General features: G+C 28.3%; 1 protein-coding gene across 7 annotated transcripts in view; it reads left to right on the top strand.

The window, feature by feature from the left end:
* The window catches only part of raskol (Ras GTPase-activating protein raskol), a 319,700-nt gene that overhangs the window by 194,067 nt on the left and 99,709 nt on the right, over positions 1-25,924 (top strand). For 2 of the 7 annotated variants that reach the window (XM_087159436.1, XM_087159435.1), the window contains exon 1: positions 12,054-13,006. The exons of the other annotated variants lie outside the window; for them this stretch is intronic. In XM_087159436.1, the coding sequence (XP_087015562.1) occupies positions 12,835-13,006 (172 nt within the window). In that variant the 5' untranslated portion in view covers positions 12,054-12,834. Of the gene's footprint in view, positions 1-12,053; positions 13,007-25,924 lie in introns of those variants that run through there. 7 annotated transcript variants of the gene reach the window in all.

Below are 25,924 nucleotides of genomic sequence, written 5' to 3'. Positions count from 1 at the left end.
GTTATGCTGTATTGAACTTAATTTTCGAGTAACGAGTGTTGCCAATTAGACAAATGAAATAAAGATGTTTTCATCCATTGTTTAGTTTTAATTACTTAAAAAACTAATTAAATACCGTACTTGGAAAAATTTATTTCCGTAAAATTTTCTTTGTTTGGACATTTTATTGGATTCTATTTTGTATTCGAACAACATTTAATTGCAATTAATACGAAGTATGGATTTGTTTTAGTTTTTACCAATATAGTTCAATAAAATTAGACTTTTTCTTCAGAAAATTTCATACACGCGATTTTTTTTTATTCATAAAAAGCTTTGTTATGCTACTATAAATGATATCTGAAAACTCCCTGCTCTCCTTTCTGATGTATTTTTTTTTTACGTTGAAAATGAGATCAATCTCGAAATGACCGGACTAATTGTTTTGAAGTTATGATCTTTTTGTGTACAATTTTGTACATATACCTGTTTACACACTTGAAATTGTGTAAACAAGTGAAACATTGTATCCTATGTATTTTTTCAAGCTGTATAGAATGAGACTAAATAGAATTCAATAGAACAAATAGTTCAAAAAGTTGTAAAAGGTTTCATACATAAAAGAATACTTTTTCAACACGGACAGATATACACACTCTACATTGCCATCCATGAATTATCTGAACATGTAAGATAAATTTTTCGATGTAATTTTTTACGATGAACTGAATGATACCAAATGGAAATCTATAAGATAAATAGTTAAAAAGTTATAAGGGTTTTGTATACAAAAAGTACAATTTTGTGCTTGCTTTTATTTAGTTACAAGCAGGTGAGGTATTTCTTATGTATTTTTTTTCGCTTAATCGAATGAGACCAAACATGAATCAAAAGGGCTAATATTTTAAAAGCTGAAATTGGTTTTATGTACTATTTTTGAATTGAGCTTATTATGAAGTATGACTTTCAAACTATTTATCCCTACTACTTAAATTTTATTTCATTCAATTTAATATAAAAAAATTCTATATAAGATTTGCCTTACGTGTTCAGATAGCCCTTAGATAGCAAAGTAAAAAGTGTACATAAGTCATGTTATAAGTGGCATTTTTTATACATAAATACACTCGCAACTTTTGAAATAATCCTTCTATTAACTTGTGTTATAATCTCTTGAAAAACCAGGTAGTAAACAATGCCCCACTAGGGAGCAATTATTTTAGTTATGAAAATAATCATGGTGTGAAAGGGAGTGATTTTTATAATCTTGTGTCGTACATATGCAATTCTTTCATTTATTTATTTACTCGAAAATTATATGAAGAAATATCATAGAAATACTGGAAAAGATCACGCTCAGTGACAATAAGGCGAAAAAAAGTTAAATAATTCAAAAAAAAAAAAAAATCACCCTCTTAATGGCAGCCCATAAATGAAATGAATTTCAGTATGAATTGTATTTATTTTTCATTTCTGCACGTAATTCATATATTTCATGCGAATTGCATTTAATATAATTCTGTAAATATTCACTGGAAAATTGTGAAATTGCAATTTTAAATAAGAGTATTTTATTCATTCTTTCTGTTTTCCTTAAAATAAGTATAGCTTCCTAAGACATTTATGATTAAATATAAATTTCGATAAAAATTTGTCAATTGTGCTAAATTGGAAACTAAGTTTAACACATCTCGTATGGGAATTGAAACTATCTGATTCATTTAAAACAACATGCTTTTTCGCTTAGCAACAAATCTTAACTGTCATATTCTATGGAAAAAATAGATGTTTAAAATCAAATTAAACCTTCAAATCAAATCAAATCAAATTAAACCTTCTTTTAAATAAATGCTACGGTGTCCTCACAAATTCAATCGTGCTGTTGATAATGCGATATTTTTTTCTTTGTAAGTAACAAGGCAATATTTAGTTCGCGCATAGTTTTGCCTTATTGCTGGACTATATTATTAATAAGCAAAAACTTCTCCAAGAGGTTAATAATTTCACATTTGTTCTACTACACTGTGATACTATTAGCATAATGAATTAGAACTTAGTTTTTAAACGCAAAAATTAATTAAATAAAAATTTCGGAAAATGTCTGCGATTTTTTTTAAATCTTTCGATTATTTATTATTTATTATAATTGACTCAGTGTATACACTCAAATGTTATTCTTTCTGGAATTAAAGTTTTTTTTTCACTTATTGATTTAATATGTTCATGACTTCTGCGTCTCAGCCTCAATTAATTTTAATATTCTTTTTGGTTTTTATCCCCTTATTGAAAATGTGTGCAAACACTCAAAAAACTGGGTAAAAAAAAATTTTTTTAAGGCTGAACTTGCTTTAACATGAATATTACAAAGCAGTGATGAAAGTATTTTTTCAAAAACAATTTAAAAGCTGAATTTTTAAGTTTTTTTTTTTATTGAATTAATAATTCATCATATTTATTTATTTTCACAGTTTTAAATTTATAAACACTGATGATGAAAAAAGGGATAAAATCAGTAATCATTTGCAATACTAGATTTTTAATAAAAGTTTTAAAGAGAAAAAAATTGCTTTAGGACTTATAAATGTTTATTTATTTTTCACGAGTTCAATTTAAATTTTTATAAAAAGTAGTATAATTTATTTTTTTCCATTTTAATTTTATTTAATTTTATTTTACGTTAAAAAATAATTAAAAAATATCAAATATTTACACGATTCGGAGCATTCTGTGTATGTTCGAGTAACAACAGTCAGAAATGAAAAATAAACAAAAATTATGCAACTTGACACCTAGCCATTCCTATACCTCCGATTTTGGTAGGTCGTGGTCATCCCCTTTTTTATAGCCGTGAAGTCTAACCCGATTTCACGACCTCATTCATTTCGATGAACATAATTTTAGATAATAAATATCATGGCATGTTATTCTAACCATGAAATAAAAGTTCTGTGTTTGCAAAATATCATTGAAATTATCACAAATAAAAAGAAAATAAGGAAAAAAATTGCTGATCAAATTACGGTAAAAAGTATCGATAATCAGGGTGCCGGTACTTTTTATCGTAAAATTCATTTAACCGGAACATGATACGGAACGAAAAAGAAAACTGATTAATCGTCATCTTAATTGTAATAATTTCCATAAAATTACTGAATCACTCTAATTAAATAAATATTACTGTAAAAATTACAGTAATAATAATAATCATAAAATTACTGAATCACTCTAATTAAATAAATATAACTGTAAAAATTACGATGTAATATTTTGCAGTTAAAACGGATTTTACGGATGAGACACCCAAACTGCCAATACGTAATATTTGACCGGATGTAATTTGATCCGGAATTTTTTTGCAACGTAACTAAACTTTAGAAGCATTTCTATCGGTGACAAGTTTAAAATTGGGTGTAAAAAATAAATTGAACCTTGTTAAGAATACATTTACAAAAAAATTATGTAGTTCAAAATTTTTCAATCCCTATTATCATTTTTCTTTAATTTCTATTGTGAAGAACATATGTTTTTTTTTTACTCATTTTTCATTTGTTCATTTCGCGTTGTTGTTTTTTTAACTTTCTATCTATATTTCTTTTTCTTTCAAAATCAAATTTTTTTTTCCTTCTCTTTCTTTCTAATTCCCCCAAAACTGAAGAAATGATATCATAAAATACATTTCAAAAGAAAGAAAGAAAAAAAAAATTCACTTTGTTTCCTGTAGAAGGTCAGCAACTTGTAAGTACAAGAGCGTGACCTGGAGGTATACAATATACCGGAGATGCAGATGACACATCCTTTTGTGAAGACAGAAAAGAAACTACATATCAAGATGAGAAATCCTCCATGTCTGATGTAAACGGTGCACTTCTTATGTCTGTTCCACAATCGTGTAGTATGGTTGAAGTAGAAAAAAAAGAATGAAAAAACGGAGCATATATCTTCAATTTATTTAAAAATTTAGACAATAAAAAATATTTTCAATTTAATGTTATTTTTTAAATCATACCGATCATGAAACAGCATTGCCCAGATAACAGGGTTCGTAGAGTTTTTAAAAAGTGCTTACTATTTTCGATTTTTAAAAGCCCTTAAAGGTGCTTTTTTCCATGGGTGTTTTTAAAAAGTGCTTAATTTTCCCTTTCCCGAAATATATTTTTCTTTACCATGTTGATTTTCGCCAAAAATTATGCAAAAAGACATTGTCCTATTCAACGTTTTCGCAATTTATTCAACCGAAATTCTATTTCGGCGTTCCGTCGGTCTGTAGTGTATGACTTTGTGCAACTCTGCTGCAGTTTGCTAGAGATTCTCAATTTCAAACTTCATTTTCCGCCCTCTGTAATAGAATCGAAAAATCTCTCGAAATTTTGCTGATTACAGGGACCTACTAAACATTGTCAATTTTTTTTTCTCTATTAGCGATAGAAAATTTCATTTCTCTTGTTAATTTCATCGTTGGTGACGCGCCATCGTCTTCGTTAGTGGCAAGCAAATAAAACCATCAATTGTCAAAAATTTGTTAACCCTGTCTAATTATGATATTTTTTTAAAGTGCTTATTTTTTGTTGAAAAATTTGGCTACGCACTCTGTATAAGTTGAATGATAAAGGGCCCTTACAAAACTTTAAGGTTTTTTAAGGTTTATTTGAGATTGTTTTGAGGTATATTCAGGTTGATTTGAGGTTTATTTTAAGTTGATTTCAAAAGTACCGGCTCTCCCGGTACCGGAACTTTTTGCCGTAAAATTCACTTTCCGGATCATGTTAAAAAACAAAACACCTGATATACCGTATATTTAACAATAATAATTGCCGTAAAATCACTGAATCACTCAAATTAAATAAGTTTTAGTGTAAAAATTGCGGTATAATATTTTATTATATTATGTTTGTAATTTATATTTTATTTATTTATCAATTTCTAAAGTGTTTTTATTTTCTTTCAGGTAAGTCATCCATCTTTTGTTTCACAATTCTACGCCATGTAAGTTTATTTTTTTAATATATTTAAAAATTTGTTTGTTTTTATCCATACAAGAAAGGAGTTATACGTTGTCACAGTGTTAAAAAAAGAAATTACTTAAGTTTCAGCGAGTCAATTGTTTTATTTTTAAACTATTTTAAAAAGATTTTCCAGAAAAATTATGTTCAAAAATTATTTATTTTAAAGCACATTTAGCAACAACGCTTGGTAGATGTTTAAAAGGAAATATTAAATATTAATAATATTAAAATTATTTTTAAACAATGATTAATGATTAAGTAAAAACCAAGTTTAAAATCACAAATGGTAAAATTTATTACCACCTCTGCAAGTTTATTCGTTTGATGAAGGTGTACTATGGGATCTAGTTTTAGTCTGATATGCATCTAGTTTTTAATAAATAAATTTTACTATTTGTACCTTTAAACGTTCTTTTTACTTAATCATTAAAAAAAATCACTAAAGAATTACTTTCTTCATTTTCATATTTTAAAAATTCTAATTTAAATATGAGGTGGACATTTGTTTAATTTAATTTGTATTTCTTTTACTTAATCATAATCAAATCACTAAAGAATTACTTTCTTCTTTTTTATATTAATATTATATATTAATTTTCATACTAATATAATATCATATAATGCACTAATGTAAATATTAGGTTTATATTTGTTTAATTTAATTTGCTTTAATTTGCAGTTCGATAATTTCTATGATATAAAAAAGGGTATTCAATTGGTGATATTTGCATTTTTCATCAAGATTTTTTTTATTATTTTTATGAGACTATTGAAAGATACTGTGTATTTCTATCGCAAATTATTAATTTACTAACGGACAACATTTCTTTTACATTATTTGCCAATTTAAAAAGCTTCACAAAATAATTACATGTTAAGAAAAACCATATAATCATGCAGTTTTAACTACAAATTATATTTAATGCATGTACATATATTAATGTTTGTATATATTTAATGTTTGTATGTTATTGATATAGTACATATTAATAATATGCAAAGGTAAATAAACAGTATTAGATGCATGAAATTCCTCAGGGAGTAATTAAGTTAGCAATAAATAAGTTAGCAATAAGTATTGAAATAAAAAAATACTTGTTTAATATTCTTTTTTTTTAATTATTCAATGAAAAAAATGCTCACACCTCTACCAAGAGGTATTTTTAAAATGTCAAAGGGTTAGAGCGTACTTTTTATTTTTTTGCACTAAAAAATTTAATTCAACTTTCAATAAACTATTGGATACCTGCAAGTGATATCGTAGGTAAATAGTGGTATTTGTCAATTCAGAAGCCAATCAGGTTTGACCCACACACGTGACGTCGCTTCCAATTAAATCTGATTTAAATCGCATGGTTTGGCATAATCTCTTCACATCCAATTCAAAAATAGTAGTTGCATGCTTGTCAATTTTTTCTTTCCCTTTTTTAAATCATCAAAAATTCTTGTTTATTTTGTTCTTTAAATCATTTTTAAAATTTTTTAAAGTTTCTATTTTTCTTTAAGCTTTGTTGTCTTCTTAGAAGGTAGTTGTCTAAACTCAGCTAAGCATGAACACTAAAAACAATGACAAAATGTAAGCTTTAGAACTTTAATCCGATCAATAGGCTTAAAATTCAGAAAAAGGGTCTATTGTTAAAGCATATTTTTTCTGCAATAGCTAAAACTATTCAGATGCGTTTTTTTCCGTGAATTACAAAAACATTTTAAAACCTTTGTTAAGCTAAATCTTTGAACTTAAAAATATAACTATCAGTGAAATTCTTCCTCCAACAATAAATCAGTTATATATTATAACTGAAACATAATGTTTTAAAACAACAAGGGATTATTCGCTTAACGCTTCAGTCTTTATTTAAATTGTGTTTTGTATTATGAAAGGACAATTGTAATGTCAAAATATAAGGAAGCTCTACATTCGTATACATTTGCACAACTGGAAAAATAAATGTATAAAATGGCTCTCAGGTTTAGTACAACTTAATAACAACTTTAACTCAATTATTTCCTTATGTCTTATTTAATATAAAATATTTAAAATTTGCAAATGATTTCAGAACTCCATATTAAATCGCTTGCTAAAAAAATTGCTTTTCATTTATAAATAAATTAACACACGTTAGGACTCCTTTTAGATTACAAATTATTCGAGAGAAACAGTTTGTAAACTATGCAAAATTTTTAGGCTAATTTTTACGGAGTTTGAAAATGATAGAAAAAATAGTTCATTTTTCCTTTGAAAACTAATATTAAATTTAAATTTCTGTATAATTAATGTGGTAAAAAATTTGCTTCGTAAACTATGAAAATTTTTAATAGAATTTATAACAAAAATATAGTAATATGTAAAGAAAAATAAATAAATAAACAAATAAATAAATAAATAAAACTAAAACTATAGAGTTGTTATTTTTTCCCCTTCATTTCTTCAATTTATGTCACGAAATTGGGTACTTGCAATTCGAAAAGAACTATAACACTGCAAATCACAAGGTTGTGTAAACTCACGTGGTTGTGCTTAGCATGTTAACGTTACAGCTATCCGGCTTGGTTATCACCCTGAATCGATTTTCGGATTAGATTTAATTGGACATCTGCAAGTGACATTGCTTCTTTGTCGAACCTGATTGGTAGCTGAATCGTGGTCTAAATAAATACCATGAATAAACCCACGCGTGACGTCACTTGCAGGTTTCCAATTTCTTGCTCCCGAGGATAAATTTGAATTATTAAATTTCACTCTTTGGACGAAAAATATTCCAGTTCATAGAATGTTTGAAAAAAGCTCAAATAGCTGAAAACTTAAAATTGCTGGAAAAAAACTTAAATTTTTTTTAAATTCATTATTTTGAAAATCTACTGATCAAAGTGTAACAAATATTGTGCATGACGTCGGCCGAACTTTTATTTAATAGAACTTTTTATAGAATTCTTAGAAACTCATACCATCATTTGAAAGTTAACGACTAAAAGTTACATGCGAAAGTTTCCTAACATATGAATTTTTCCAATGTCTGCTTGACTATACAGCAGCTGAAAAGCTGAAAATCGCAAAATGAAATCAGTCGTCCTCTTAGGAAAGATTTGCTAACATTCATCACCTTTGCACATTCTATTTCGATTAAGTGATATTGGAGAATCGACTAATTCCTTTGGAATGGAAAAGTAACCTATCACATTCAGATAAATAAATGATAAATGCAAAATTCTAATTACTTTCAGAATGCAGAAGACGTGGAAAATGTTTATCCATTTATAAATGTATGCTTTCATTTTACTAATCGCCCTTATCTCCCTTTTAATTAATCCCCCCACTGAATGGAATAATTTTCGTCTTTATTTCCGGCTTTCTCATCCGTTTAGACCCGGATTTCTATTTTCCGTTTTGTTGTTATAAATAGGTGAACCTTTCTAAGATTTGCTTCGATTCATTTTCTGTCAACTGAAGATAAACCAACAACGTAAAAGGATATTTATTGATGGAACATTCTATATGCTTTTCGAAGATAAATACTTTAATCTAGGTTGATGGTATGAAATCGAAGACTAAATAAATATTTTGTTTTAATCTAGGACTTTTATAGTTAAATTATTATTCGGAAAGTCCAAAATGCATTTTTGTATTGTAATAGTCTTCGTGAAGTGAAAGACATTGTTGTGTTTTTTAATATCGAAATGCATATGAATTACGCCATTTTATAATTAAAGAATGAAATGCAATTTTATGTTGGCACAAAGTTTATTTAGAAATTAATTTGGTGTGTGCTACAGTGTCTTTTAGCTGTAATTTTGTATATTATTTTTGGCAATAAGCAGGAAAGACAAGTTTTTGAAAATTGCTGATGAAATTTTAAATTTTGAAATAAGTGTTATAAAAAAAAAGTTTGTGAAATGAAAATTACCTGAAAATTCGTGTGTAAAACGCTTTAGACATTTATAAAGGTTATATATCTCAACGTTAGTCACAACATAAATATATTCCTTTGAATTTTTTAAAACTTGTTAAAATATTATAGGAGCATATTCCGAGAAAAAGGGGTGGAGAATTTTCATAACAGTATTTAAAAAAAAAAAGAGAGAAAGAGTCAGGGGTCATTCCAGACTTTTTGTGAAAGGTTCTGTTTTTGTGAAATTTTGAAAAATCTATTCATAATTTTCTCAATATAAAATTCTTCTTGGATTCTAGGTTCATTTTACCAGAATCCGGTTTTTGTGAATGTGTAAAGATAAAGTTCTATATTTTTGTGAGAAAAAAAAGAACACGTCTATGATCTCCATTTTCATTTAGAAAAAAAAAAAAAAAATCGTGAAGGATTTGTTTGTGCACTGCCATGTTTTCAGAAAGGTTCATTTTAAAACTTAAAGAAATGCTTTGCACGAGTACGTTTAGAAATCCAAAATTTCTCCCAAAATTACTCTTGTAAACAATATTAAGAATTAATGTGCTTTGAATATATGAAAAGGATGGCAAATAAAAGAAGCGCAATAATTAAAAGCATACAGATATTTCGATACTATATGACGATTACATTATGAAGCTAATAATTAACAGTCATATTGTTTATGACTCCGTTCGGTTAAAATTTGTGTTCAACTTTTTTTTAAATCAATATTTAAAATTTTTCGTTTGCAGTTTCAAATTGCTATTAACAGTTGCCGATAAAACTTTAAAGCAACAAAGAAGTTTTTTTATAGTGTCTAACCTGAATTTAAATTAGACGTTATTAATCTAAATAAATTTTTTAACTTTCTTATTTCTGGGATGGGAAATTTGTTTCACAGTGGAAAAAACTGCTGAAAAAAACCGCCCCGATTGAACTAGGTTTAACACCTAGTGGGGAAAAAAATCGGAGACACTTTTTTTTAAAAAAAGAAATGTTATGTCAAACCTGAATTTAAATTGGACGTTATTAATCTAAATAAAAATTTTAACGTTTTTATTTCTGGGATAAGAAATTTGTTTTACAGTGGAAAAAACTGCAGAAAAAAACATGAAAAAAACCCGCCCCGATTGAACTAGGTTTCAATCTCACCTAATGAGAAAAAAATAGGAGATACTCTTTTTTAAAAAAGAAATGTTATGCCAAACCTGAATTTTAATTAGACGTTATTAATCCAAATAAATTATTTAACGTTTTTATTTCTGGGTATTGAAATTTGTTTCACAGTGGAAAAAACTGCAGAAAAAAACGTGAAAAAATCCCCCCTCCCCTATTGAGCTAGGTTTCAATCTCACCTAGTGGGAAAAAAATAGTAAACACTCTTATTTAAAAAAGGAATGTTATAACATTTCCTAAGTTTTATCCGGTTTAAATCAGAACAACTGTAATTTCTTTCAATATTTTACAAAAGTATGGTGAAACTTAATTTTATAATTACTTAAACGACTGTTTAAGTATCATTATCAAACTTTATTAATACAATTCAATTAACGAAGCACTTATTCTAGACATATTCACTACTATAAATCACATATTTATTTCACGATTTCGAATAGCATACTATTTTGTAATCAAGTACTATTAAATATGCTCATGAATAAATTAATACATAGATTTTTGAATTCTGAATGAAACTAAAATAAATAATGCGATAATATTTATTTTTAATAATGAAGGAATAGTATCATTCTCAAAAATAAATCATGATAAGAATTATGTTTTAATTGGTCTTATTTTAATATACTTCTAGAAAGTTAAAAGTTTAGATAACTTAGTGATTAATTTAAATGTAATTTGTTTACATTTAAACTAAGTTTTATTGATGTAAAATAATTGTATTGGTATATAGCTTCTTCCATTTTGTCTTGTTTCGTTCCTTTTATTTCTTTTCTTTTTTTCAGTTATTTCTGGTATTTTAGAAAAATTAAGCTTCTTCCGGATAGTCTATTTTTTTTTCAGAAATGTTTAAGTTTAAGAACGTTATAGATTGCAGGAAGTCGAATAAATGTTGCGACAAACTTCTAGGAGTGTTACAGCATATAATCAGGATTAAAATTTCATAAGAACACTTGTCCGGAAATGTCGTCATACGCCTGTAGAGGTGCTTCACTAATATAAATTGTTTCTTCGTATATATCTGAAACGTTAATAATAGAAAAGCGTCCCTAGCGGCGTGTGATGACATTACCAGGCATGGGTTCTAATGCAATTTTTATCCTGCTTTGTCGCAACATTTACGCTTCCCCCTGTTGCACATAAAGTTTTCAAATTTGTACATTTCGACAAAAAATAGCTTAAAAATGTCATTTTAAAAAAATTCTGTAGCTGTAGGAGGAAAACTAATTTCAGATTTGAAACCTCCACACCCGAATTAGGCAAGATCAGGTATAAATGCAACCTCCCCTGTGTAATCATTTATGTACGTAATGAAAATTTTAAAAATTATTTTTGAAATTAGAAATGATAATGTAAAATTTATATTTACATCCTATTGATAGCTGAATCTTATAAACATTTGACTAATATTTCTTCTAATTTTCATCATCTTGAAATGTTACAATAATTTGAATGTAATGTTTTTATTCCATTCGAAAGCTACATTAAGAATCGATGCATAACAATACATAATTTTTTACGTTATTTATAAAACGAATTGAAATAAATTTAATTGTTAAAATTACTTTTACTTTTAGTATTTTCAAAACAAATGATTTAAAAGTAAAACTTTTGTTTTAAAATATAAGAGTGTATGAAAAGCCTAAAATATTAATTTTTAAGCAGAGAAAAAAAAAATTATTTTTCAAAGAAAGTTTGATGGTTTATATTAATTTAATAAAAATAGTATCTTGTTTAAAATGAAATAGGACGGTACTTAAATTTTCTGTGTAATTCAATGTTATATAATAGAAAAATCTCTAATTGGTCTTATTTTACTTTGAAGAAGTATAAGTCGTAAAAGATGAGCTTATTATGAAAGGGAAAAAAAAGGAAATCCCTGACCCTGAAGCAGTTTTACAACTAAGAAAAAGCATTGAAGAAAGCGAGATAAGAAAGCACACCTTTTCGGAGAGTATTTTATTATCCCTGTTGGCGAGCACTGTTTCTCTTGGCGACCAGAACAAAAGCAGCCTCCTTCTATCATATTCCGTCGCCATAGTAACAAGCGGGAAATAGTACTCAATGAACAAGTTTTCATCTTTGGGACTCTATTAGTTGAAACTTTTTTTTCTTTCCTCAATGATACTTTTCTTGCGAGGCTTCGCGTGGGTCTGGTAACGTTTTCTGAGAATAGCGGGAGTTTTTTTCTCCACAAAACTATCCCATCGAGTTTATGTTCGAAATTTTTTATTCTATGTTTATATGTTTTGTAAAGACATATTTGTGCCCATGAAATAGACATTTAAAATACGTGTGGATATTATACAGAATTTTTATTTCTTTTTTTCATAGTTTTTATTTATTTTAAGATCATAAATTCCTCATGAACTGCGAGTGTAGGAGGTTTTAGCGAGAGCATTCTTTTTATTTATGTTTGTGTGAGGGTAAAGAAAAAAAGTAAATAAATAAATACCCCCACAACGGTTTTACGCTTTCTCCTTGCGCATGCGCCTAAAAAGCAGCTGCACTTCACTATTCACCTGGACTTCGTTCCTCCAAAACTTTCAATTCGGTAATCGCCGCTGTTCTTTGTGTTAATGTTTTCGATTCGCATACTTCTGTGCGGCGTTTATTTTATTTCGTCGCTTTTGTGCAACTCTGTGCTATCGAGAATGTCTTCTCACAGAATCGTCTGATTTCATTTTTGAGATTTTTTTCTTAGTGAAAGAAGTGATTAAAGGGGCATTTTGTGTTGTGTAAAAGTTATAAGTGGGAACTAATGCTACTTTCGGTGTTCAATATTTCTAATCGCGATGGATACCACGATATCAACAGTGTCGAACAATTCTAACGAAGACATTTCGGCTTTTGATAAAAATCCTTTTCGTGGTCGATTTGCTAGGGTGTTGTTCAGTTCTTGCATGGGTATACCCAGGAATTCGTCCCACGTTGCGAGCGGCGACATGGAATGGGACAAAGTGTCGGGTAAGTTTTTCTTTTCTTCTTTCTTAGAAAACCGGTGTTGAATTTTTGTGTTGTTATTAATGAAATCCTATTTATATTGTATGAACGAAATTTGATGTAATTATTTGTCAACTTGTTTACAATCAATGTTCATCGTAATGAAAAAAAAGGGGGGGGGGGAATTGAAATATTTTGAAATGTTTTTCCTGTGTAGTAATATGCTCGTGGTATATAATAGAATTCAATAGTCTGTTTAGCTAATTTTTATATGTCTTTTATTCAATTTCCAACATCTTATTTCTCGAACTGGTTTTAGATTTTTAGGTAAAGTTTTACTTATATAAACAAGATTTAACATGTCAGATTGTTTATTGAGTTTATTTCTATTGAAAAGAAAATGAGAGTAAATTTCTGAACGATATTTCCCGTGAAGAGTTATATATACTGTAAAATTCAATTCACTGAACAGTTCAGCTAATTCTGATATTTATTTACCTTTTTTTATATGATAAACCGGTTTATCAAACTCTGAAATGTTTGCCTCGTACAGTATTGTGTACATGATAAAATATTGAATTCAACACTCAGTTCAGAAAATTTTATGTTTTTATTTTTAATTTATTTTCAATATTTTATTTCTCAAACTGAGCTTTGGCTATTAGTTAAAATTTTACTTACATAACAAATATTTTATTACGTGAGATTGGTAGCTATTTATCTCTAGGGAATAAAAGGAAAATTGTGAATTTTATTTCCTGTAGAAGATATGTACTGTAAGATTTTCTTGTTAATTTCTTAAGTTTATTTATATTTCTTGAAATAAATTAGTTTACCAAAATTTTTGAAATTAACTGGTTTTCAAACAGTTTATTGTTATATTGAAAATCTTCAAACGGGATTTAATAATAGAATTATTTATCAGATTGTCTGTTGTTTTATTGTTTATCTCTGTAACTAAAGAATAGAAGAAAAAAGAAATTAAAACTGGTTCGTAGTTACCAGCAGAAAGTAACATGTAATGTGAGATTGTACCCATAGGCAGTAAAAAACGGGTCATACTAAATTTTTACATAAAAATGCAGATTCTGATTAGAAAAATCATTTTCGTTCAACATTTTTTTAAAATTTCTGCGATGAAACCTGAAATAATTTTTATTACATAGACGTTATTAGATTAGGAGTTCAAAATTAATGAATAATTTCTCACTTGTTTAATTTGTCTTGAAATTAGAAAGTTATTGTTCAATAATTGAGTATTTTATTAAATGAAAACTTCTTGTATTTTGTGCAATATTTAACTAAACATGTGGTCAATTGATTTTTAAAAAATTTACGTCAGGTATCTAAATTGTTGATAAAAAATGCGTATTTATATTTAGAAATACGTATATGTATTTTTAAAACAATAACAATAAACTTCCACAATAATAATTAACTTCTCCTTTCCTCATTTTTGAATAATAACTCGTTATTGTTTTTCTTTAATTTTATTGCTCGACATGTAAAATAATACTTTTTATTCTATTATAATTTGTATTTTTCTCAGAACTCGGTAAAGAATTATTTAGGAAATCTGTTGAACTTAACTAAGTACAATATTTAGGAAGTTCCAGATTAAAGGAATTTTAAATCTTAGATGTGTAAAATAAATATTTATTGTTATTTTACGTTATATGATAGCAATAAAACAATTTTAAGCTTATTTTTAACTAATCTTATAGGTAAGTTATAAGAATCATATAGGTTGATAAGTAGAAGTCTTTTAAACATGCAAAGCTTCCTGTTATTTCTAACTTCCTCAAAGCGTGTTGTTGCAAATAATTATCTAGAATTATCTGATACGCATGTGATGTTTGTCAAATTTATATTATAGATTTGTAAGTTCTTAAAACTATTTACACATCCGGTGTTTGATAGTCCAAACTATTGAAAACATTTTTAAATTTTACCAAAAGTAGCTTTAAACAGTTGACAGAAAATCGCTTTCATCTACACATGACTACATTATCTGTTTCGATATTTTCTTGGGAATTTCAAATATAAATAAAAACATTGATTATTCTTGCATGAAGTTAGATTTATTTTCATTTTTATAAGTCTTTAAAAACAATCTAGCCGTTTTTATAAATTTTCTTAATAAAATATTTATTCTATTTTTCTTTTTATCTTCATCTTATGTGACTCCCCCCGGGGGGGGGGAGAGTTAAATTTATCATGTCGTAAAACTGCATATGGCACATATATATCTTCAGTTTGGAAGTGCTTAAAGATTTTCCATCTAGAACAGGGGATAAAAGGGTGCTTGTGATTGGCATTCCAACTATGATAAAGTAACGTTCTTAAACCGTTTGAAAAAATTTCAAGGATTTGAAAATGGTGCACTTCACAAAAATGTTGAATGTTGGCCAAAAGCTTTTAGAATTTTTGAAATGCTTCCAAATATCATAGTGATTTACGAAACATGTTTGCAAAAAGTGATTTTTCTATTCAAAGACTGCATTTTTATTTTCTTTTTCGCAAAATTTTAGCCTGACCGTTTTTTATCCCATATTCATGCTGGACAATACTTATTCCGAAAGTACCAATTTTTTCTGATGCATCATCTGAATTGGTCTATATATTTTGATGCATTCATTTCATTGCCAATCATTTCATAGAGGGGAGTAAAAAAAAAATGAAATTGATGGATTGCACAAAAAACTTTCTCTTTTAAGGAGTTGTAGTTTTAAACTACGAATTAAAGACTTTTTGAATTTAGTTTTTCAAAAGAATTTGGCGCAAAGGGTCTGGTTTTAGCATAAAAAAGCAATTGAAGGATTCATTTTTAAGATAAATTATTTTGTGATTGGTCCGTTTTTGCTATAGAATAATTTGTAAGGGTGCCTTTTTAATTTTTTAAAAAAAAATTGAGAAGATGCCGCTGATGGACCCAAATTTCTCTAAAGGTAACCTCTGGCCATACTCTGATTTTTTATTTATTTTTTTATTTAGCATTATTATCAGGTTTTCATAAATCTGTCTGCCCAATTTTTAGTTTACGACTACTAATGTTGCATTTCTTCACAGATTACTCTTGGTATGTCTGTCGAAACTCACTTTTTCTGTACTTTAAATTTTAAATTAGTTAAGGAGATGAAAGAGAATTTATGACGAAAGGTTTCTCCCGTCATATGGCGTCCTCATAAGTCTTCTAAACTTTGGATAACTCTCCTGATTAAACTATTTGGACCATATTTCCCAGATTGTGGCTTGACCCAATATCTTGGGGATCTGAAGTTCATAGAAGGTATGTTTATTCTGTGAAAGTATGTTTTCGTGTTTGATTTCGTAACTTAAATTATCGTCTGCACTAAATAGCATATTTGAGCTCACCCCTCGAAACATTAAGATGAGAGTTCTATAACGTGAAGATCCGATCATTATATCCAAAGTTATTTAGAGGGCTCCTTTTCTTTTCTTATTTTTTTTTGCACTGCGCATATTTTACACTTTTAATGACGAAATGTATAACTCGAAATTTTAAATCTGGTGAATTCAAAAATAAAATTATGCATTAAAAAAATACATATGTTACCAAAAGCTATATTTTGTATGCTTATGTCATACCAGCAAATTATATCTTCTTGTTTCATCAGTCTTTTCACTTTCAACTATTCATATCTAACAATTAGTTTGTGTACGAAGTTATCATGATATGCCCGATGTAGCCATAAAACTGTAGACAGGCGTTAATATTTCACGATTTAGGTCATTCATTTATCTAAAGGTTTAAGTGTGTTTCTGGTGTGCCTGCCTCTATTTTGTCAATAATCAGCGGATCGTTGACCTGCCTATACAAACGGTAAATGGACTTCGTAATCTCTTTCTTTTGGGAATTGTCGCGGGTGTTTCTTAATTAGTGAATGCTTTTTTGATAGAAAAGAGCCCTTATGTGTATGTGCCTCTCTTCATTTGGAATTTATTCCAGCCATTTGGCGTCACGTTTGCCACTTAAACGAACGCATGTGGGCGTGTTGACTGGGAAGTAATTAGAAGTGTTACGGATATTGATTCTATCAGTTTTTATTTTTTTTTATTTTGCTGTTATTACGTGGAATGATTTAAATAAATTGAAATGGTCAGTAAAATTCCCACTTAAATTCAAAATGATGAAGGAAATGGCTTATTTGCATTCCTTAGTGAACATAATTGCTGGCAAAGAAATCTTTAATTATGCCTAATTATTATATAAATATTGGCACAACTCCCAAAATGTCCAGAGATTAATTTAGTTTCGTTTGAAGTAACCTTTTTTTTTCATATTTACTTATTTATTTATTGATTTTTTTGTATATCTTTTCACTTTAGTTCCAATCTTTATGAAAGCTGTGGCAATGATAGAGGCGTAAATTACCAATTCATTCCTACTGAAACAGCTTTTTTTTCTGCTTTAAATAATTATCAGATTGTCCATAGAACAGGAAAAAGTAGCAAAATTCTATCCACTCAGGAAAAAATAGGAAAAATTTTGTTATGGAATTCATTTAAAATACTCTTTAGTCAGGGAGAAAGAGTTAATTTAGGTTTAAAACACTTTAACTTCTTACATATTTTTAAAAATTTTTATTTTCAATTGTAAAAGCAAGTATTGTGTAATACAGTTTATGTATAAAAATAATGCATTACTCTGAAATACTTATAATAAAATTTATGCCTCCTGTTTTAAAATCAGAAATTCAATAAAATCAGTCTGGAAAAGAAAAAAAAATCAGCGATTTTTTGTGTTTTGTGGCCATACTGATTATGTAATGATTGAAACTGTATTTTTAATTAAACTATTTGATCTCGATTTTAAATATTTAACTGTTCAAAATCTTTATTTAAGTAAGTTATATTTAGATAACTAAACTTAAATCAATTATCAACGTAACATCATTCGATTAATAGACTAAGAACTAAAAACGTGTCTAAAATTCCTTTGTTTATTTTAAACAAATTAACGTAATTTAAGAGAGATACTTTTATGTTTTTAATAAAATGTTTTCAATTTTAAAAATTATTCTTTTTATTATTATTATATATACAGTTTCTATTCCAGCTTTAATCCCTTTGAAAGAAAGTAGTTTCATTTACTTGATATGATGCATACTTGTCTTGCTTCACTTCATTTACTTCTGTCAACATCGTTCTTCCCGAAATAAAACAATCATTATACTTTCGATATAGGTCACCTTTTTTTCTTTTATGAGACAAGTGCTAACTATTTCCTAGAAGTAAACCTCTTTTTATTGAATGTTTGTACAACTTGTGATGCCTTTCTCATCCCTTCCTGTGCTAAGTCTTATTAATTTGGTAGTTTTTGTTACGGAGATTGGATTTGATAGTTTTTACTATGGTTAACTCAATGGTATTCGTTACGGTTACGGAAATTGGATTTGGTAGTTTTTGTAATAGTTAACATGAATCTTTGTTACTGTTACGGAGATCGAGTTCAGGGTGCGTAGCCAAATCTTTGAATCAAAAATAAGCACTTTTTAAAAACTTTTCAAGCACTTTACAAAAATTTTCAAGCACTCAAAAAATTCATATTCTATCAATGATATAATTGAAAAACAAAAACTTTTTATAAACAGTTTTAGCGTTAAAAAAAACAAAAAAGAAATGGGCGTAAATCAAAACAATCAGTACCTTCCCGCATCACTGAGTGAATTCAACTTGACCCTGAACTCAGAATAAAAGTACCCTTACCCCCTACGTCAAAAAAAGTGTTAGAAGTAAAATAAAATAAACAACAAAAATAAATTAAATTAAAAAGAAAAACATTTCATAAGGATCTGATATTCTCTATCCGAATTGGAGCACTCTGGTTTCGGTTTCAAGTGTGCGCATGCGCAAGTCATAACATGGGTACGACATGAAGTCCGCGTCAATGATTACGTAGCAAACTCCCCATTTTTCGTGAAATGCATGGGGTCCACCAGATATCACTGAAGGAAAGAAAAATAATTATTCGGAAAAAAAGCACTTTTTAAAAACGAAATCCCCAAAAAAGCACCTTTAAGTACTTTTTACAAACGCTACGCACCCTGGAGTTATTAATGTCATGTTACTTTTTTTTAAATAATTGACTAATTTGTAAGCGTTTAATAGTAAATTTTTTTTGGCTCGCAATCTTCTACCTTATTTGGAATAAAAACAAATAAGGTATTTGATTATGTACTCAGTAATATTTGTATTATTATTTTTATTTTTACACTTTCTCATCGAACTATAGAGAAATTTACAAAATTGGTTACTAAGTTGCACGGTTCACAAATAATAAAACGGAACAGCTTAATAACTTTTAAAATCTGTTTCAGATTTCGCAATTAATAATTAAATTCTGCTCTGTCTACGATGTAAATTTAATTATTAATTGCGGAATCTGAAACAGATTTTTTCTGAATAAGCGTACCTTTTTTCGACGGATTTGGATTCTTTAGCCTTAAAAATATGGAGGTACAAGCAATCTGAAAAATATAGTACTGATAGTTTAGTCTGGTAACCAACCAAAACTTTAAGCCCTTGGCTTAATTCCCCATATTTCTGGAACAAGTGAAGAATTTTTTTTGTTGCTAATTCCATGCAAAAAGTAATTTTTTATTGTATATTCAGAGGTCTGTTTAGAAGAAATTTGGGTCTGTTAACGGACCCTTCACAAAATATCTTCTCATAAAAACAGACTTTCATGTGGTTGCGCATATTGGAGAGTAGATGTTGCTCGCCAGGGCAGGTGGTTCCTCGTCTTTTGCGTCGATCACAAACAGCGATTAACTTACTTCTTATGGGAGATATTTCAGGGTGGCATAGCTAAAAGACTTCTAGACATCAACTACACCATAGATACTTTTATTTAATCGTCACATTTTCAAGTGAAGTAAATCGTACATTTTTAAGTGAAGTTCGTGGATTATAGGATGAAGCATTATCAACTTCAACACGTGGACTATGTCCTCCCTGTGTGCTCCAGGGAGTATAAATATAAATTTATTTTAATATCATATTTTAGATAATAATAAAATTCTCGAAATAGATGACTTGCTATATGTTAAATTTAGGGAGTTAAGAAAGGAATAAACTTAAGATGAATTATAACGTCGTGGAGCACACAGGGGGGAAAAAACGCAGCTCAAAAAGGAATCAGCTACACACGTCAAATATCCACGGGGAATGCCAAAAGATAGCGTCCCCTCCTTAGCGGTTGCGAAGATCTCTAAACACGAGCTATGAGTCGAGCCCTAGAGATCCTGCAAAGGCAATGAAGAGGGCGCTCCTGTTGGAGACAGCCCAGTATGAAAAGTAAACATTGTGGTGATCCCATGATCACCACACAGACCCTTCACAAACTTAAACTTAAAAACGGACCCTTCACAAATTTGTTTATCTTCATTATAGTTTTGTTAATCGAATAAACCCTTCCCAGGGCAGAAAACAAGAAAGATGGATGTAAACGAATTAAGTTTTGTCTTCGGCGGACGATTCTTCCATTATTCGTCCGAAATAAATATTCTGCGTTCAGCAGTATAGGTTAAATACCAAATATTTGTATGTTGCATCTCTAATTTAGAAGCAGCAATTGCTGTTTATTTTTGAAAATTTAATTTTTTTTATTATAATTTTACAGTGCTGAGCATAATCTTGTATCTATTTACAATTTAAGAGCTCCTTGAAAAAGTTTTTTGCAATAACCGGACCCTATTTGCACAGATTCATAAAAGCAGGACCCTGGCTGAAAGAATATGAGTAATTTTTTCACCAAAACCGGACCTTTCACAAAATGTCTGGACAGACCCCTGATATTGTTTTTATGCTAACGATGACCAAAGAAAACTTTTGAAAAAGCCATAGAAACTTCTTTTTCATGTTCAACAACCGAAATTAAAATGAAATCGATCGAACAGTTTCTGAGTAATCAAATTTCAGTGCACTCTTATTTGTAAACTATCATTTCTCAGGAGTCCAATAGTAAAACTTGAACGATATTCAAATGACGTTCTAATAGCATTTTCACAAGTATTCCTCTTATGTGGAAAAAAAATATATTGCGGGGGAAAATGTTTGCGTGTGTAAAATTTTTCACTGCTTCCTACAACCACTCTTTCCACGGTTTCATTTCCTTTTTCGACTCGTGTGCTTTTCTTGGTTCCCAGGCGCATTATCCGCTGCCCTTCTGACCCCCCTAACTGCCTCGATCGCAACCGCCATCTCCTAGTCGGTAACCCTCTCCTTTTATCATGCTTCATTTCATCCTTCTTCTACCGCCCTCACTTTTCCTCTTCAAATTATAGGAGTAAAAAAATAGGCACTTCTAAGCTAAGGGCACATTGAATTACCCTGAGATTCTAAGTCTTGATCTAAAATTGAAGCTATTTTCAGCTGGTTGGGTCTGCTTAACAATGAATTGTTTATCCGCTTATATGATACTTTTAAACAAAAATCATTATCCGAGAGGATTTCATGGCGCAGAAAATTGTTTTGCTTATTAACTTTTAATTCCAATAAATGCCATTTTATATTCTTATAGATGTTGTTAACGTAGGTTCATTTCGTGGATAATTTAGCAAGTAATTTAATTCACTCCTCTTTCTTAATGTATTTAATGCTATGCAGTGCTTACTGGCATAGACTTATAAATGATATTCAGGGGGGCTGAAACTCCTACAATTTAACTTCGTATGCATTTGCATTTTTGTAACTCTAATAATTTTAAAAGCCGAATAATGCATTTTTAAAACTATAACTTTTTAATGTTAATTTTTTGTCTGACATTCGACAATATTACGTCTTTTTTTTTTTATGAAATTGTTTTTTTTTTTTTTTATTTATTTATTTATTTTTTTATTTTTTTAAATAGAAGTTTTTTAATTTTGTCGAAGTAAAGTGTTCGTTTCATTATTTATTAATTAATTTTTATAAATTGAGAAGAAATTTGAGAGACTTTTTTGGTATCTCACATCATTTATATAATTTTAGTTACATTCTTAACTTTTATTGCGGTAATAGTGCTGTTTTCTCCTATCCTCTGCTCTACGAGTTCCACTTTTAATGCTAAAATTGAAAGAAAAGAGGACGAGATATCTCGTCGCTAGCGCTCACTGGTTTCCCGTGGAAGACGAGATATCTCGTACTTAGCGATGAAAGTGTTAAAGATTAGCCAATTTGTTCAAATAAAGCCAAGAGCAATGAGGCAAGATTTTTGTTTTAATTATTCAGTTTATTTCATGATATTTATTATTAATAAACAAACTATTATTGAAAAAAAAATTGGCATTTGGTTAAAGCATTAATGAATTTAGTTAGTAATGTGAGATTGATTGGTTAAAGTAATTAATTAATTGGTATTTATTATTTAAACATGCGTATTAATCTCTTTGAAAAATCTTACTATATAGACGTCTTTAATTTTAAAAGAACTCTTTCATTTCTTAAATTTAGATATAGTTCCTATTATAAATAATTCATACAAAGGCAATAATAATGCATATACTTTTGTATTGGAAAATTCTTTATAAAGTGCTTAATATGTTTTTTATTAGAATAGCTAAAAAGTGAATGATTAGTGAATTTATTGTAGAATGAAAAGTGAACGAATGATAGAATGACTTTAAGCCCTATACTATGTAAAATCGGTAATAGTCTGTGAATCAATGGTTATTCATTATTTTATTCGTAAATCCGTATTTCGTTAATTTATAAAAGATGAGTTGCCTAAGTTATAACAAAACTCTTTATAACAGAAAAATATATTAAATAAGAATAACAAAGAATGATGTTAGCATTACATTGTCTGAATGGATTCTAAAGATAAATTAATAATGCCTCACTCCTCAAAGCGCCATCTGTGAGAAATATTATTTACTCGCTACTTAACATTTTATATTCTACAATTCCAAACTTTTTTTTTCCTCATCTTTTCTATTCATAATATTATAACCATAAATTTGTATTTAACTAACCGGATATGAAATACCCCCTCGAAAACCAAGGTCGCATATTAAAGTAATACTGCATTCATATTGTAGACTCTTCTCAGCGTTCGAGAATATTAATGAATGCTTCGGTGAAATTATATGCATCAAATAACATCTCAATACACTTTCTTATTGTTTCATCCTAAACTACAGCCACCCTATCAGATTTTACGGTATAACTGACAGTCGATCTTTCAACTCGAAATTTCGCATTGTTTGAAGGAAATATATATTTTTTTAAAAAGAAAATCACTCATGCGGCTATAACAAATTATTCAAAATGGTGTTCTTTCCACCACCTACTTCCATTTTACAATTTTTATATTAGTACTGTCCTTGGAAACGAGAGTTGAAGAGCATTCTATATTAGTTCTGGGAAATGTCGAAGGAAAAAAACAAAAATGGATGCTCTTTTAGGAGAATCAAATATTGGTTTTCCGAAATAAACTTTACTCCCTTTGATCTATATAGAAGTTATAGTATTTTTTTTTTATAAATATATCAGACAATAAGCTGAAGCAATGCAATATTTATTTTAGATATATCAATTTTTACATTTTCTTTTAACGATGTAATTTTATTTTTAATGTACGAAATACAAACTTTGAACGTAATTGATAAAATAGTAGTTAAAATTTAAAAAAATTCTAAGAAAGCAATATTTTTATTTCTCAGAAACTGTTTATTTGTTTTTGTCTAAATTTTGGATTTTGTTATTTAAAGTTACATTGTTAAGAGAGTGTAAAAATTTTTTACTAGTCAAAACTTTTTACGATTATTATTAGTTTATTTTTTGCTTGATTAGTCAGCAAGATTAATCTAAAAAAGTTATTAAGTGCGTGATTCTTTTGGCTCTTAACATTATCACAAAACTTAAATATAAAGGGCTCTTATTTTCACCCACTCTCATCAAATTATTAAAACCATATTTTCCAGATTGCAGCCAGGCCCATAATTTAAGGGTTAAAACTCCAAATCTTAAAAAAGAAAAGTACGATTATTTAACGAAAGTATGTTTTGTGCCTTCCTTTGTTATCTTCTGCACTAATTATAATTAGCATTTTGAGATCCATCCCTGATCTTGTGATTGCATTTAACGTGTGACAACCAGTGATTATCATTAGACCAAATGTTATTAGGGGTGATTTGATTCAAATAGTCTTTGAATATGATTTTTTCAGAAATATGACATTTATTTTTAATAATATAATAAATTTGTATACTTTTAAATGTAAGTATAAAATAATTTTGCTGCTAGTTAACTTATTTGGGGCTAATTAAGCCAAAAATAGTAACCCCTAACTTTAATCTGAAGTTCGTGGGTGAGTGAGAACATCGGGGCTCATCATATCCGCTCAATTTCCTCCCCCATTTCTACTTCCGATCATGTTCCCAACACTTAATTCCGTCCGGTTGATCCCCCCTGTTCCTCCCCAAGCAAATATCATACCACTTTTCTGAATTGCAACGTCTTTCTTTCACTTATTAGATATTGCTCAGGACTTGGTGCTTTGAATAAAAATCATTACGTATATAAGTAAAGATTTCGTTGTAATAAAGTTCTAATTTTTAGAAAAAAGTAACTTTCCTGTTTTTAATTACATGCAATTATATGTAATATATAAGATTTTTTTTAATTTAGAACATTTATTTTTATAGACTGTTTTAAAAAAGTTACTGATCTCTTCTAAATCCAAGCTTGCAATAATTTCTTATTAATACGAATATTTTAATTATATTTTTTAACTAAAGAAATTTAACTTTTTGATTAGATTTTCAATTTAAATTTTTATTAGGTTTTATATTTCTAAATTTAAATCCTGTTATGTTATGTGTTTATGACGTCCTTATTATCTTGTATTGAGATTTAATACATTTTCTTTTATGTTGTAAAACTGTTTCCATTATTAATTGTAAAATTATTTATTAATCTAATTTTACAGAATTTTTCACCCAACCTTTACAGATAGATTAAAATGCTTCTTCAGGACAAAACGTTCATGGTTTTGTTTTAGAAATTAATTAGTTAAAAATCGCTTTGTTTAAATTATTTTAGAAATGTTCTTTCACTGAAACTCTGGAATTACTCCTGGTAAATAAAATTAAAGCAAAAAATTGATGAGTATAAAATTTACATAGTATGATCGTTATAAAACTTAGTCTTTATGTTAGTTTTACAACGAACTTCTAGATCCAGTAGTTTTTATTATATCCATTAAATAAACTTCAAAATTTTAAACGTTCCTTTACCAGCAGGATGCGTAGGTGCTTCTTATTGTTTTTTATTTTTTAAAAGTCCTTTAATGTGCGTTTTTTTATTGGGTGTTAGTAAAAGGTGCTTATATTTCTTTGCTTGGAACTTTTTAAATTTCCAAGCTATTCAATTTGGAACTTGTTTTCATTAGTTCAAAAATAATTCTGTACGAAATTATGGTGTAATTTTTTATTTTTCCGCGCATGTTTAGTATGAAAGTACTACAAACTACATTAAATGCTCATATCTTGTTTAATTTTTAAATCTTTTTTTTAAATTCAAATTGTAAAATAATTTTGTTATTAATTAAAAATTGCAAAAAAATTTTTTTCTAATTTTAATCAATATTTTTAAAGCCACAGAAAAGAAAATTTTTTTTTTTTTAAAATTGCCGTATTGCCATAAATATTTAAGATAGGCTTATGAAAATTTTATGCAGTTATTGCTCATAGGAACCAAAGTAATCGAGACGAGTTACAAGTTATTTGCTATATTTTTCTGACATTGGGAGTTCAAAAACACTTTTTCCCTTCTTAATTTATTACCAGTCCACCAAACCTCTGAAAATTTTAAACTTTATTGCTAAATAGGAGAAATCGTCTGACCAGAACACCTTTGAAGTTATAAAATAACTAAGTGTTTTTTGAGAAATTAAAAAAAAAGAAGAAAAAATAACTGTCAAATACTTAGGTCCCA

This window comes from Parasteatoda tepidariorum, chromosome 3 (assembly GCF_982258835.1).
Source record: "Parasteatoda tepidariorum strain Cologne lab strain chromosome 3, Ptep-v5.0, whole genome shotgun sequence".
Taxonomy (NCBI): Eukaryota; Metazoa; Arthropoda; class Arachnida; order Araneae; family Theridiidae; genus Parasteatoda; species Parasteatoda tepidariorum.
This window is presented reverse-complemented; position numbering and strand designations above follow the sequence as displayed.